The sequence below is a fragment of the Phaethon aethereus genome (assembly GCF_964289735.1).
Source record: "Phaethon aethereus genome assembly, chromosome: 3".
NCBI lineage: Eukaryota > Metazoa > Chordata > Aves > Phaethontiformes > Phaethontidae > Phaethon > Phaethon aethereus.
This window is the reverse complement of record NC_138576.1, coordinates 96,896,016-96,911,700: the sequence shown is the minus strand read 5'-3', so window position 1 is coordinate 96,911,700 and position 15,685 is coordinate 96,896,016. Positions and strand designations below refer to the sequence as shown.

The 15,685-nt window shown below is 41.9% G+C and overlaps 1 protein-coding gene across 2 annotated transcripts in view; it reads right to left on the bottom strand.

Annotated features, from left to right (window-relative positions):
- The window catches only part of DAAM2 (dishevelled associated activator of morphogenesis 2), a gene marked incomplete at its 3' end in the record, with an annotated part of 119,122 nt that overhangs the window by 5,391 nt on the left and 98,046 nt on the right, over positions 1–15,685 (bottom strand). For both annotated transcript variants that reach the window (XM_081998230.1, XM_081998231.1), the window contains 6 exons: positions 14,625–14,731; positions 13,825–13,913; positions 12,887–13,055; positions 10,982–11,089; positions 9,469–9,529; positions 5,144–5,275 (listed from right to left, as the gene is read on the bottom strand). In XM_081998230.1, coding sequence (XP_081854356.1) covers positions 5,144–5,275; positions 9,469–9,529; positions 10,982–11,089; positions 12,887–13,055; positions 13,825–13,913; positions 14,625–14,731 — 666 coding nt within the window. The remainder of the gene's footprint in view (positions 1–5,143; positions 5,276–9,468; positions 9,530–10,981; positions 11,090–12,886; positions 13,056–13,824; positions 13,914–14,624; positions 14,732–15,685) is intronic.

The following is a 15,685-nucleotide window of genomic DNA, read 5'->3' as shown; positions in this document are numbered from 1 at the left end:
AACAGACCCCTCTGTTTTTATTACTACTATTTCCCTGTAGCTCTGGTTCTGTGACCACATGTGCTTTTTCAAAGCACCAGTGCCGCAATGAGGGGCAGCGAGCTGCTGGAAGCAGCTTCCCCAACCCTGGTACAAAGCTCAGGGTCCTACCTGCCCACAGTGGCTAAAACCATGCTGCCTGCCTGGCTCAGAGCATGAGAGGCAGCATGATGCAGATCAAGGTGCTCTGGATCCCAGCCCTCTCTTCTGCTCTCTGCTGCAGGATTTGTATCACCCTGTACAAATCACTCAAGTGCTCCATGGGCAGATTCCCTGCCAAACCAGTACTTGCTCTCATGCAATCTGCAGTTAAGTCCTTGTGCACACAAGATGCTTCCCAGAATTTTGTGACATGCTGTAAGATCGCGGAACAAGGGCTGAAACTTGCTTATTCCTGAAGTCATTTGGGGACAGATGACATGGGCAAAAGCAAGATGGAAAACTGTGTTTCAGCAGGTTTTCCATTGTAATACAGGATGGTATCTCTTTTTTCATTAAAAAATTCATTTCCACACCATAAGGGCCCCCAAGTTCCATGATATAACAGGTCCACGAGCTCAGTGCCAGCTCTGCTTCCTCTGCCAAACTTTCCACTGAATTCATCCTCTTGCCAAAGCAAATCGTTTAGACAGTTGTTTATTTTAAAAAGCCATTTTAGCAAGGAGAGGGAGAGCGGGACAGCAGCACATACGCTCTCTGCTGTGCTTGCCAGTGAAATGTTAAACAGTGGCAGAAGAGCTCTGGAAACGGCAGGAATGGGGCTCTATGAGGAGGAGGAAAAACAGCCATGATAAAGATTTCCTGCTGTCTGTGCTGTCTGCTATTGCAGGAGGAGCCAATACACAAATGAATTACACCATGTAGCCATGCAACATGAACTGTCTTCCCCAGAGAAGTAATCTTGAGTTTGCTGTTATGAAGACTCCAATCCTGTACCGAGGCTGTTCAAATAAATGCCTCTTCTCTTACTGGGACAGATTCAGATCAGTTAACGGAAAGAACCCAGCTGATTTCAGGTAGGGCTGGACCCAGCTCTCCTTGCACCTAAATGATCTTATAGGATTATCCCAGGAGTTCAAAAGTGACTCTGGCAGACCCAAAATTGAGATACAGGTGCTGTAAACATTTCTGATCTGTTAGGTGCCAACCTGCACTGGAAGCATCTGCAGTTCTAAGTTAGGGTACAAGAGCTACGTAATTTATTTACCAAATGGCTGTTCCGGACAGCAGGCTGTGGTGCCTGCCCATGCCCTTTGTAACACACACGGTCTTGACTTCTTCAGTCTCCATCCTGATCCTTTCCTCATTCATTAGCCCCCATTGCTGACAGAAAATACCTGTCCCCCAAAATGAATGACTGAAGTACACAGCCTGTAACTGGCACTTGGACTGCAGTATTTCTGTGTGCTTCATAGCATTCTTCCATTAATGACTATTTTCTTAAATGGATTTTGGCTTTCCCTGCCTTTCTGTTCTTCAAAACAGTTACTATATGTGGCGAGCATTAATGCATGTGCAGAGTCTGAACTCCAGTCTCCATGATGACAAATATAAACACCCTGCTTGACAGAAGTTGTTATGACAAAGACTGGGGATGGACAGTTTTTCTACCCTCCTCATCAGCCTTGCCAAGGCAGTGGCCTCCTTTGTGCCTCTGTAGAGAGGCTTAAGTTTGATATTCATCACAGGTATGGCAATACCTGACTAAGCAGACTTTGTTCTTCTAGGAAGATCCAGAATGTTTTAAAAACAGGTTTGTTATAAAGCAAGCACAAAGTAGAACAGTTATGAAGCAGTCTAGTGATCTAAGTTCATACCTGTCAACACTGAAGTATGTTGTAAAGCTTCATATAGGGCAAATGTCACCTTTTTCATGTAGGAGAATAATGTTTACATGATGGGAGGTCACTATTCCTCTGCCTGGGCATTTTCATTCTTTCCCAATAGGAAACACAGGGACAAATTTTCACAAACAAAATTCAAGCCCATTCTGTTCTTTCTGATGTGAAAAAGTCAATTTTTCATCTGTTTGAACACATAAAAACTGGTGAAGGATTCCAGGGCAGAATTTCACTTTCTCCTGCCCCCACCTTCCAGTTTATGGGAAATGGCATAAAACATTATCCCTTGATCTAATCTATATATTCCCTTATAAAGTGGTATTGAAAGTGAGAAAAACACAAAAAGAACAAGAACCAGCTGTGCTAGAGAGCCTGTTTAAAGAGTCGGTCTAAGTTTTCAATCAGTTCTTAACCAAGCCATCTGTTTACTGCATGAAGACAAGCACAGTTGCAAGGCCTCCTCTGCAAACATGGATGCCTGCATCTGGCAACCTCACCCTTTAAATTTAAAATATCACCTCCTCCCCATGGCCACTAAGTGTAAATGGTCCTGTTTAAGCAAAAAGGCTAAAAGAAAAAGTACTTCATGGGATTATGAAAAATATCCTCTACAGAGAAGGTCAGCACCACACTTTGGTAATGGATTGTTTCTGTAACTTAAAGGAATAAAGAAATGACATTTGCTAATACTAAAGACATTTAAAAAAATAAAAAACTTCTCAGGTTTGAAAAGATAATATGTATTGTTTTAAATCCCAGCTGAGGAAACATGGCTCTGATTAACTCATGGCAATCAATTAGCCACATCTATATTTAGAAGAATATCCAACTCCAGCTGTTCAAACTAGGGCTTCATTATTATTAATAAGTCTGTGAACCAGACCAATTCTTCTCAGGCCATTAGGATATTTTTAAAAGTCCTCCCTCTCCCACTACCTTTTTTTCAATTTGCTTTGCTTTGAGAAATCAAATAACAATAGGGTAATCAGATGTCTTGGTCCCTGTCTTCCTTTAATTGGCTAGTTATAGTAGGTTTCCATGGTAAGAAAAAAGTTTGCAATTCAACAAACACAGCCCATTGAGGTTGGAAGATGTTACAAGTTTTGCAAAGCACATCTGGTTTGTTGAAAATTTCCAGCTTTTTCCTTTTTCTTTTCTTTTTTTTTCTTTTTTAAGAAAAGAAGAGGAAAAAGAGGAAGAAGAGAGGGGAAAAAATAATATGAGACAAACATGAGAAATAGCTCAGCATTGGTAAGGACAGACAGTTCTCTTTTAGAAGTCCAAAAGCAGCTTTTTGCCAGTGGAAGAACCAAAGCCATAGGTTGAGCCAAAGTTGGAATGGTATGTGTTCAAACATAGTAAGGGTGTGTGAGGAGAAGGTAGAGAAACGTTTCCTAAGCATGTTATAGTCATTAAAATAAAACATCTCTTTATGTCGAGTGCTTTATGTTGGCTATGTCTAAAAAAGCATGCAATAACTTCCAGACACATTGGTCTGTCTGCAGGGAGATTCTCTGGTTATTCTTAAAGCAAAAGAACGGCATTTTTCCTGCAAGTGCCTGATCAAGAAAAGTTACGTTGCTGTGCTGGAAATGTACCACTTGCTGGTTTTTAACCCCTGGGTGACCTTGTAAAGAATCTGCATTGGGCTTTTGTCCTAGTGTGAAAAAAGAAAGGACCACCACCATCTATAACACTAAACCAAAAGCAGGCACTTTAAGCCAAGGTACGGAGTGAATTTGCTTCCAGAAATGTGCACCTAACTATAATGAAGTTGAAAAATTCACCCAGTCATAAAACAGAAGCCCCCAAACCATCGAAAACGGAGCTTTTCTCAGGAAACTTAGTGGAGGCATGGAATGTAAAACATTGGTTTTGTGATTATAAAGCCTGTATGGTGTGAACATTACTATGTTGGAAGAAGTTTGAATCTTCTCAAGCAACATGGCAATAATGAAAAAATTAGACACGTTACTCTCCATGAAATGTTCTTACAGCATTAGTAAGTGTTAGACTGCCCAGCTTTGCCTTCAGAGTACTGTAATAACTACTTCCCCACTGGAATTTGCCAGGGCAGCTAGCTCTAGCTGACAGCCAGTAGCTCCTGGTGCTTGCAGCTGCAAGTCAGTGTTACCAACATCATCTCCACAGCAAGGAAATGCTTTGGAATTACAGAATGACGTTACTGCAGAGTGACTGGATGAGTGAGGAGTCTTACTGTTCAGATCCTCAACCTGTATTTTGCCTATCCTTCAAAATCTAAGGCCTACGAATCCAATGGCACAGGTTTCATTAATAATGCACTAGGTCCCTTAACGTTACAAGGACTGACACCAGCAGCGGAAATAATTCAGTCCAAAAGAAATAACACATTTGCTTCATAACGCCAAGCACTTTTAACATGCCAGCCAACAAGGGCAGATTTGCCATTACATATCGTTTACTTTAGAACTTGCTCTTCTCTAAACATTTTCATATGGTTATGATCTTTTCATATAAATTCTTCCTCATTCGGCTGAGACACAGAGGGATTAGTGCCAGACTCCAATCATCAGCAAAAGAACAAGCACCTCCTTCATTGTACAAATCTGGTAATGGGGATGCAGACAGTGAAAGGACCAAATGATCACAGCAGCACCTGAAGAGTAACAACGCACATGGTGCTGGCTGTGTAAGAAGGATCCAAGAACATCAGACAAACTATGCATGTTTGGGATTTCTATCCTTGCAATGAAATACAAGCAGTAACAGAGAAGCGTAAGTGGAAAAGATCAGGTATTCAGAGTTACCAAACTACCCAGAGGAGCATTTTTAAAGGAAAGAAATTAAGCACAAATGTCCCCAGCTGAATGACCAGAGTGGGATGAAGTCAAAAGCAGAAGGTAAAAGATATGAGGTCACTATCACTAATCACCAAAGGACCTCTTTTTGAGAGACTGCTTAAAAGGCAGTCCCTTCAACACCACAGCATGGTGTGGTACCCTGCTACAGACATTGCTATCGCAATTCTATGCCATATGTGCAAAATGTTAAGGAAGTTTAGCAAGAAGTGGGCAAGAGCATTAAACCTTCTTTTAATCCTAAAATATATTCTAAATGGCTTTAGACCAGATTCAGAAAAGTAAGAAACTTCATCCTAAACCAATTCTAGTGCCTATTAGAGTTTCCACTACAGTCCCAGCATCTGAAATTGCCACTTCCATTTTGATTCAGGCTTTTGACTGAGCCAGTGAAACCCCAAACACTTCAAAAGGTATTCTTACCTTGTCTCTAGCCTCATTGAGAAGGTCTTCTAACTCTGAGAAGCTGAAACTGGCCACAGTGATGAAATCACTCATGACGGGAACGAACCTGTCACCTGATTCCCGCATGCGTCTCTTCTGATAATCCAGTTCCTGAAAGAGAAGAAGTAAGAGATGTAGACAGGCAACTGTCAAAGATTCCTCACTGACACCGAAATGCTGCATTTTTTTTCCTATGCAAAAGAACAAATAACAGAACTTGGATTGTGTAGCAAGTGAATTTGATATTTTTAATAGTGAGTTTCCCTCCATCTTCTTTTCCCATGGTGACTCAAAAGGCTGTACACTTGGGGAAACGTGCACATGTGTGAATAATCTATATAGTTCCTAGCTCTGGATCTCCCCTTTAAGTCTTTGAAAAGAACTAGGTGGGCAGCAAAAAGACATAAAAATCAGTTCTCCCACTGAAGACCAAGCAGAAAGGTATCAGGTGCAACATTTGCTAGCATCCTGCTAACCAATAAGCATGAGTTTAGATGTCATAAAAGTTACAAGCTGGGCTATTGCAATAAGAAGATTTATGGGGAAAAAAACCCGACCAGACATAAAATGATAGGAAACTAAGCTCTATTTGTCTGCTACCTACAGAAAGAAAAAAAATACAATATTGCAGGATTCTTTCCTTCTGGCTCAAGTTTTTTAGTTTTAAGCCAAGGTTTCTCATGCTATCTCTTCCCTTGCTCTATTCACCATGCTTATGTCATGGAAAGACCTACAGATCTCCTCAAAACGACCAAGTTATAGTAAGCCTAGCAGTCTCCCATGCCTGTGCTTGACTTGTATGCTGTTGACAGTCTCATGGGGACAATGAAATTGTAATCTGGGCCTTATCTTTATTCTCAGCTGAATAATCAGTGGGAATGATAAAGCCTTACTTTCTCTGTAGGGAAAGCAGCATGAAACAGCAGGTCAAGTTACAATCTGACCCTCTGTTCCCTTTGGAAAAAAATATTTTTGTTCTGGCTGCAACTCCAGCTACACACGTGTTTGGTGCTCTCTGTTACTGGTCATCAAAATACTGGTTCACGGAACCAAAGGGGTAGGTTTATAAGCATCTATAATGAGAAACTCCTTGGGATTTGCTCCACAGTACTGCTGAATGCAAAGAATTACTTTGGCCATCAGCAATCTAAAATCAGATGTGATATATCTTCTGGTCTGATGTGAGTTGGAAAGAGAAAGTAACCACTACAAGGAAAGACCACAAGGCAGAAAAGGGGCAGGAAAAGCAATGAGCAGGTGGCTAGAGAAAAGTCTGCATTAAAGAAGTGCTACTTCCCCCACTTTATATTACACCCTCTTCTCCACTGGTTTTCCTAACACATCACAAAGGATGGTCCCGGGAGCACTACTCAGTTACATCACTTTGCAATGAATTGTCTCTATGTTACAATCACTTTGAATTGGACCTTACAAGTACAGGAAATGTCACTTCACATGCTTCTAAGAATTATGAATATTTTTTTCAGCCACTCTTTCCCATTCTAATTTTTAAGCTAGTTTTAGTGGAAAGTTGCTCTACTCCCTCTCCACCCGCCCCCCAGCAGGTGAGTATAACAATTCTGTCATCTTACTCACTGTTGAAAGCTATGGCATTTGGGACTGTTACTGGAAGGCAGTGTTTTTCAAAGTAAAATTAAAATCAGGTGATCCACCCTTCAATTTCAAATTCAGTCCTTCCCTGCAGAATAATTCTTCCAAAATAATAAACCCCCCCCACAAAAGTAACCAGCATGACTATGTAATCAGATCGAGCGGCATGCCAGAGAATAAGAAACTCCGCTGTATATTCTAGAAATGGTCTATACTAGTCATAACGGCACAATAGCAGAAGCTAGCCCTGCCCCTGGTGGGCCGAGCTGCTGATTCTCTGGAGAGATTAAATGATTCAGCCATGGCAGTGGTTTCTCACACAGTGGTTATGATCTCCTTGCTGCGTGACAGAAGGGCTCTGCTGACAGAATTCACTTCCTGATTTGGAGAAGACCAAAAACTACTTAGCTGTCCTTCTGGGAGCATCCTACACAAAGGCAACAGCTGCATGCATGTCTTGACAAAGACATTTTTACAAAAGCTGCAAGTCCAGGAAGGGAAAGGGTTAGTAGTACCTTTAAGAACATCTGACTGTGAAACTATTTTTAGCTTTCTATTCTTAAGGGGCCTTGAAGAAACTTCTCAGTCACTGGAGCCAAGGCTGTGGTGAGAACACACTGGAATGGAATCAAGAATCACACCTTCCCCTCCTCCCCCTTTCACCTGACAGTGATCTTCTATTGTTGCTATAGTGCTGCTTTTTACATGCCAGAAAACCACGAATTGAGCAAGCAGAGTGGGAGGTGCTGGCCGCCTCAGATGAAAAATACCATGGCAGGGAGAAGACTGAGGAGGGAAGATGGCAATTGAATGGGATGGAGAGGTTGCCCATGGAACCCATGGATGGGAAAGAGAAGAAAAATTGGCTGTAAAGGCAAAAGGATAAATGAGCTGATCACAGAAAGCAAAACAGAAGTAGGTACTCACATTTCAATGGGGGGAATTGTCTGTCCCAGCCAAAACTGGGCCTCTCTTCATGTCATGAACTCCATGTCAGCCTTCCTTTTACAGGTGCTTTTAATTCCCAAACATTGCACTGCATGTATGCAGCAGTATCTCCTCCCATTGCTGTGCTCCCCCTTTCCCCAACAATCCAGAAATAAGGTTTGGAAAGTTTGTTTTTTCACGGGAGAGTCACTGCCTAATTACATGATGAACTGCTGGAGACAGCCAAACAGCCTGGGGGTTGCTGACAGGACAAAGATCCCTTCCTCTACCCCCAAACTCAGGCCAGGTGAAAGGAAAACAAAGTCATCATTGCCTGTCTCATAGTGGATGACAAGGACTGGAGGGTCATATGTTAGTTCCTTGTAGATAGGTAATCATTGCACAGGAACCACGCAATGCAATTCCCAATAACCGGTCCCTTTGCCAGGAGTCCCAGTGCAGAATATTCCCCATCTGGAATGCTCCACTAGCATTAAACTGACATGAGTTGAAACAGGTGAAACATCCTGAAGATGGAGGGGTGCTGAGAAGTGTGGCTAATAAAACCCTGCTTGAAAGGGCAAACAGCTAAAGACAGCAAGGACCTTCCTGAGCGTCAAAGACCTCTGCCTTATCTCTCAGCACTACCTTTGCCTTAGTATATCCAACAGGAAGGAGATGCCAGCACCAACCTGATCTTTGGATTTTGTTCCTATGCTTGCAGGAAGAGAGAATGATGTTCTTAGGGACAGAATATATTTATCTGTGCAGATGCTGGGAGACGTTAGGGGACAGAGACAATAGAGTGACGTTAGCCTTTAATCTTTACTTACTCAACTGCTGTGCAAACACTAAGTTGACATTCCTCACATCAGCCGTTGTGAGAGGTTGGTATTTATAGCTGCCATTTCACAGAGGCGGCAAACGCATGGGGTTGTTCAAAGCCCCACATATATATCAATGGCATAAGCAAGATGCAGATACCTCCTGCTACTGAACACAGTGTCCCACTCTGTGCTTTCCTGCCTCAGGAAGGCTGGAGTCTTTCCCCAGGAACAAAACTAACGTTAACTAAAGAGGGCTTCCAAGTAGGGGAACCACAGCTGACACACAAAGTTGTGACTCCAGGGAGCATTTAGGCCCATCGCTTATCTTTAACTCTTATAATTTGGTACACACAACTGCATCAATGCACCATTTGTACTGTTCTTTGTTGAGATGAAAGGCTCTGCACTTGCTAAATACAAATTCAACACAGGTGACTTAAGTCCAGCTTAAAAGGCTTTCATCAATAGCAGGAAAAAAATGTCATTGTTGCTTTGCTTGCCAGATCAGCTCCTTCACCTTTAACTATCTTTTCTTTTGCCTTCCCAAGGAGTGCTTAGGACAGGTTAGGGTTGCATATAACAGTGCACTACCTGTTTACTACTACTCCAAAAGCCGTGTGAAACACTTGCTCAGCAGCCAGCCATCCCTCAGTAAGAAAGAGAAAGAATTTTATTTCTTCTTTCAGTGCATGCCATTTGTCAAACAGTCCTTGTACTTTCCAGGCTGAGATCAAACAAGCTTTTCATTAGGCTTAAGTCTGCTAAGATCACCAGCAGAAGCTCCACATGAGAAGCTTTTATTTGTTTTTTCTTGGTCAATGCATTCTGGAATGGAATGGAAAAAGAAAGCCCACTTTCTCTTATCGTAAAATATATAGTGCCCCTGATTCTGAGTGAGGTATTTTAAGTATGGCACTTTGGAAACCTTAAGATACTTACAGCTTCAACAGCTTTCAATCCGGTCTTTATATTGTTGACTTCTTTCTCCAGCTCTACCAGGCTGCACAGGAGACAAAGCAGATAAAACAAAAAGAGCAGTGTTACATAGGAATACAGGGACTGTGCAGCAGAACAGACCACTGGCCCATCAAGTCTGGTATCTGGCCTCTGGCACCAGCCACGCCAGATGATTAGAAATGAGGGGAAGAGGGTCTGTTAATGCTCTGTGCCGTTTTTGTACGATATGTACAATGAGGCAGACCCTGCTCACCTGTGATCACACTGAAGATCGGGATTTTCCTAGGAAGAGGGGGGTAGCCCTCAAACATCTACCCTGTGAGTTGAGCCTGACCCTCCAGCAAGGAGCATGTGCCACATAGCCAGCTTGCAATAATCGGCTGACGCATAAGCAAGCTTTAGCACATACGTTACTGTGGTCTCAGATTATTTCTACATATGATTTTTGAATCACTTAACTGATAAATCCCATTAGCAATACATTTACATGTGATTTTTGTTTTCCTCACAGTCCAAATGTTGTTTTTATTCCATCTGCATTTCTGCCATATGGTAGTCCTTGCAAGCTTACATTGTAACTTGCATATAACCCTGCTGTTAATGTTAATACATGCTTCCCTAGACACAAGTGTTATACTGAATTTCTGCTCATCATATACAAACGAGGTTTTTTTCTAAGACTTGTATAAAAAAATGACTTTTCATTTCCAGGTAACTAGTTAGTACCTATTTGTGAGCCAGCAAGCATCTCCTCCAAGTATTTGATGAGTAGTAGTTTACATCTCAAAAACACCACTAAAGCCTTAATAAATGCCTTTAAGTGTGAACCTACATTTAGTTTTTACTGGCCTTTCATTAGCTGGAGTAGTTACCTATACAAAGAATCATGGCTGGGCAAATAATATGCAAAGGTATTTTTAAGCAGTACTTTGGAAAGAAAAAAGTGCTAGTATTTTGGGGGGTGGCTTGTGTACACATTTTCCACAAACACCTATAGAAATGGCAAAAAAATCATTGAAATTTGTGCAGAAGTATGATGCTTTCCACATTTCTGTGCAAGACTGATTTGTGCAAAAGTTTGAACATTTTTCCTGAAAAGGGTTTACTGTAGCCGCTCTGCCTAATCGACTCTGCCCTAGAAACAAACCTTCAATTATCCAGAAAAAATAGCACGTGACTTAGATGAACAACCATAGCTTATGGTGAGTGAATCACAAACAATAACCAGCCTAGTTACAATGTCTGATTCAGAAATAAAGTAGATGTAGGCATATCTGAGTAAAGCTGTCAATTTAGTTACCACCTACGAATGTTTTTGGACCAAAATACTCTGTTGATGTACATCTGAATAACGTCAAGGATGTGAGCAAAGGCATTTCAGCCGAAAGGCTGGCCATGAGTTTAGAAGACAGCAGTGAAAAAACTGATGATCATTAAGTTAACAGAAATCACTGGGAACTCCAGCTCTGGGAACAAGCAACAGCACTGGACTTACTTGACTTTTGCTGCTTCTGGAAGATGTTGCAACTCAGACTGAATATCTAGGATATCTGGATAATTCTTTTCAAAGATCATAATTAAGTAGTGCAACAGTGTAATGTTCCTAAAAAAGAATAAAACAAGAAGGGAGAAATGAGAAGGAAGATGGTGATGAGAAGGAAAAAGATAGTGGGAGGATTGTGACAAATCAGTGAAAAATATTGGGGTAGGAAATGTGCTTGAATGAACAAAACAAACAATATATCAGCAGTTAGCAACTCTGTTATTGCAAGAAAAGTATCACAGACTGAAATGAATTTATTAGCCCTTTATGAACCATCCTTTCTAAAACCTCAAGCAATATATAGCGCCTTGATTTATTCTGGAAGCAACAGCATGCTTCCATCCATCTGTGCAGACAGTGTAACAGAAAAGAAAATTGGGTAGCACAGTATGCTATTTGTCCCCAGATACTTCAGAGAATAGACAACTGATAGTACTAAAGTGACATTAACTCGTAAGGGAGAAGTGAGCTGTTCTCAGAGGCAACGTGGAAAAAAACTAAGAGTTAACTAAGAAGAGGAAAAGGTTCTTGAAGATTGAAGAAGCTGCAAAGGAAACTCCTATAGTAATGAAACAGATATATTTATGAGTAATGGTCAGGCTCACTACTACAAAAGCAAGGGCACCTCAAGTAGGAATGGATAGAAATGAGATGTATGAGAGACGCAGGAGAAGAATTAAGAAAGTTTGTAAAGTAAATGATGAATTTTGCATCAGTGAATTTTGCATGTAGAGAGAACAGCCAGCTGTAACTGCTACATCAGGTGAGCGTTACATGGTTAACTGACAGGCAAGACAGCAGATGGCCACTGCTTCCCACAGACTAGAGCCTGGGAGCTGGGAACTGGTGAGAGAACAGAATCTGCACAGGATATTTAATATATGGAAAATCAAGCCAAGCTACATTGAGGCAAAAAAAAAGTTCAACACTAGCTACACAAGTGTTAGCCTTGGAATACAAAAAGGACATCGTGGTAGTCAAAATAGAACTCTCTTAGTGCACACTATTAGGCAGGGATGAATTTCCTATGACTTCTTACTGCCGTTATTCATTCTGTCACAGCCCGAAGTAATTTCACCACAACTGTTGTCTCAGCAGGTCTCATAAGTCAAAGAAAGGTACAAGTTAGTAAGAACCAGTATAGGACATCTCCAAGGAAAACCGTAGTGCTGCTGGAGCCCAAAAGTGGTATTCTCTCCCCAGTCACAGCTGGATTAATTTCCAGAACCAGTATGGGGATGTGGGGCAAAACACAGGGTAGCACTATAAAGACCAGCAGACCATGTCCATGAATAGTAAGCTCCACCTTTCCAAAACCATCTATTTTCCTTAACTGCTCTAGATGCAACCAGGCTCAGTCTCTCTGAGTGGTTCTGCCTTGTGGTTCCATTACTGGTGTAGGTAGACTGACAGTTTATGACAGTCCTGCATCAGAAACATATGCTGTGTTTCACAGGACACATAAAACTGTGGTCAGAGTTTTCTGTGTTTTCTTTTTTTGCAAAACCATGGCCATAAAACTTTGGTATAAAGGGCAAATTCCATAGAAATCCTTCCTCCCCCCTTATTTCAGTTATTTGTGAAATACTACATTTTGTCATCTTCACACAGTGTTGCAGAAACACAATCCAACAACAGACGTGCATTATCCAAAGAAACAGCAGAATTTGAGTACTGTGTTACTAGCTGGTCTTAACTGCTGCAGGATCTTTTAGAGTGAAATGCACTACTTAAGTGACAAATAAGACATTATTTTATATAGTCTACACAGCTAAAAACAAACAAAACTCACTTTCATTACTACGGTAAGAGGTACAGCAGCACAGTAACTAACTCATTTACAGCCTTCTAGCCTACCTGTCTATGCTGGATTTGGTGTCTGCAATTTTGTTCAGGCTGGAGACTTTGAAGCCATATGCACTTCCCCTTTGGCCCTTGTTCATGTAATTCCCAAAGGCCAGAACTACCTCCAGGAGTTGCCTCAAACGCTTGCTTCGGATGAGTTCTTTGGATGCCAGAAGAATGGCTTGAAAAGAGAAAAAAAAAATGAACAGGTTATTGCACAGTGGCTGTTTACAAATATATGGGCCCAAGCATGTTGAAGTACCCTAAAACGCCCATCAGACTATTGCCTAGCAAATGCTGCAAGACAGTCTGCGTGTGTACTGTCCTTCCCGCACCCACATGCTCAGAACCAGTACAACTGGAAGGAAGATGCACTACATCTAGCCTGTAGGATGCTCCTGTGAACCCAGGAGCAAGGCTATTCTCCTGGACCTTACACTCTAAAAACACAGACAGCGAGAACAGGGGGAAGGCTTGAGCTCATCTGAAAACACAGATTAGAACACACTCATCTCTTCTCTGCGATAACCATGGATGTGGCACAGAAGCCATGCCCTCCCCGCCCACCTCCTCCTTGTAAGTTACACATACCCAGAACAGCACCATCCTGTGAGGCTTCTAACTGCCGCATGGAAAGGGAAGGTGCAAGCATTTAGGGCTGAGAAAGGAAGGCTGACCTGCACAGAAAGGCCATGGAGCTTTTGGCAGCTAGCACAGACCTCGTAGCACACTGTGACATCTGTCAGGTAGTATTTACAGTGTAACAATCATGAAACTGACTATTAAGTCAATAGGTGCAAGAAGAGTGTCAGGCAGAATTAATTTTTTAGCACATGACATGGCTTGGACTCACTGGCTCCACAACCATAGCATGCATATCCTTTGAAGACAAGCCTCTCTTGACCTTCCCTGCCTGTCTCCCCAACTCTTAGCAAAAGCTTTAACCATACCTTCCACTTTTGGCTTTGCTTCTGCCAGCCTCTCTGGAAACTTCTTCTTAAAGAATAATGCTTGCAGCCGCTGCTGGTAGTGGTCAATCCTGCATGAAGGGTAGAGGAAAGCCAATACTGAACAGGAACTGTATTTTGAAGCCCAGGACCAGTATGCTGCCTACATAATGTAATGGCCGGATGTTGAGTCCCATAAGGCCTATGCAAGGGATTACGGACATAGTTCAAATATCTAACACTCCATAATCAACCTACTTATGAAAATGGGGGACCTTAGGGCATGTTTTGATCACAACTGAAAAGGAGCTGGAAGAATTCCCATTCCTCTCAAAATATGAGAGTCATGGGAGATGCCAGCTGCATCTCGATTAGCAGAACAAGATGTTAATCCTGATTGGGGGTGTAGCAAAACTGGAAAAAGAAAGAAGGTCAGAGGATGAGGAGATGGGATAGCTGAATGGAAAAAAGGTTCTATATGAAATCCTGACCCGTGGGTACACTACATCTGACAGTTGGATCTGAATTCCTTTTTGTGTGAACAAGTTTAGGCAGAGGAGGCAGATTTCTGCTTTTCATCAGGGGACTGGTCCTTAAATGACAGCACAGAGAGAGCTTATCATCAATAAAAAGTTTGTGTAATGAATGGAAACATTTGTGGGCTTCTGGCAAATGCAGGGCATAATGCTGGCCCACGATCTCTTGCACATGCCCCCTCAGTGCCAGATGACCCATTTTCAATAACAATTACAGCTGCTTCCAAAAAGCCCTCAGTGCACTGTCCCATAATGTATGAAACAGACCTGCTCATTTCAAAGAGGAAACGATCCGCCCGGGCCATGCGCTCAATTTCATGTTTATGCTCCTCCAACAGGTCGGTATCGCTCTTTTCAGGAACAAACTTCAGCAGCTAGAGTGACAGACACAAACCAAACACCGAGATGAGAGATCCAGGGGAAAGGAGAGAGGGACAGCAAAGCACAAACAAATCCTGATGGAGAGAGAGAAAGGGCCCTCAAATTGCTCTGCTACCATGGGGAGGCATTACGTTGACCCAGCCGTGTGACTATGACTTCAAAAAAGTGCAGCTGTGGCTACAAAACTGACCTTTTTTAAACCTTTGCTTGCTGTTCTGTCTTTATCCCTCAATGACCCCATAAGATTAATTTTTAATTCCTTGGGGAATTTCCCATTTCCAAATCCTAAAGGCCAAGTGCTACTGCAACTTACCCAAGGGGAAGTACAGAGAGAACTTTGATTCCCACAGCATTACTTGGAGTTTCAATTGGTGTAAACAAGAGCAGGATGTTTCCCACTCAGTGTGAAGTACCCTTCATGCCTATCCTAGAGTACACACAAAGCCTCATCTATCTCTCTCTTGGGTCTGCCCTACTCTGCTGAAACAATAAACAATAACCAAGCCACTGGATATGTATCTGACATTGACTGATATTCATATGCTGACCTTAAAAGCTCATACTTTGACAGATTTTTGACATATCTTGTGGTAGTTGTGCTTCAGTATGCTTATAAATATTGCCAGGCACACAGCCTCAGCGCACACCCACAAAAACTGCTCACAAGGCGTATCAAGCACTTTGCTTTTCACCACTTTTTTTTATCCCACTCCCCAAAAATGCGATATTCAAAGATGTGGAACATCAGAAGCTTGCAGTGACTTCTAGAGCTGCTGTGAGCATTCAGATAACATGACAAGTAGGCTATATATTTCTAAAATGGAAAAGCTTGTTGTACATGATTATATACTGTGACTGCACAAAAAGAAGGAGTCACATTTGTCAATTTAGAATTATAACATTTTGCACACTCCTAGGGAACTTTATCATATGCATTGTAGGTCAAA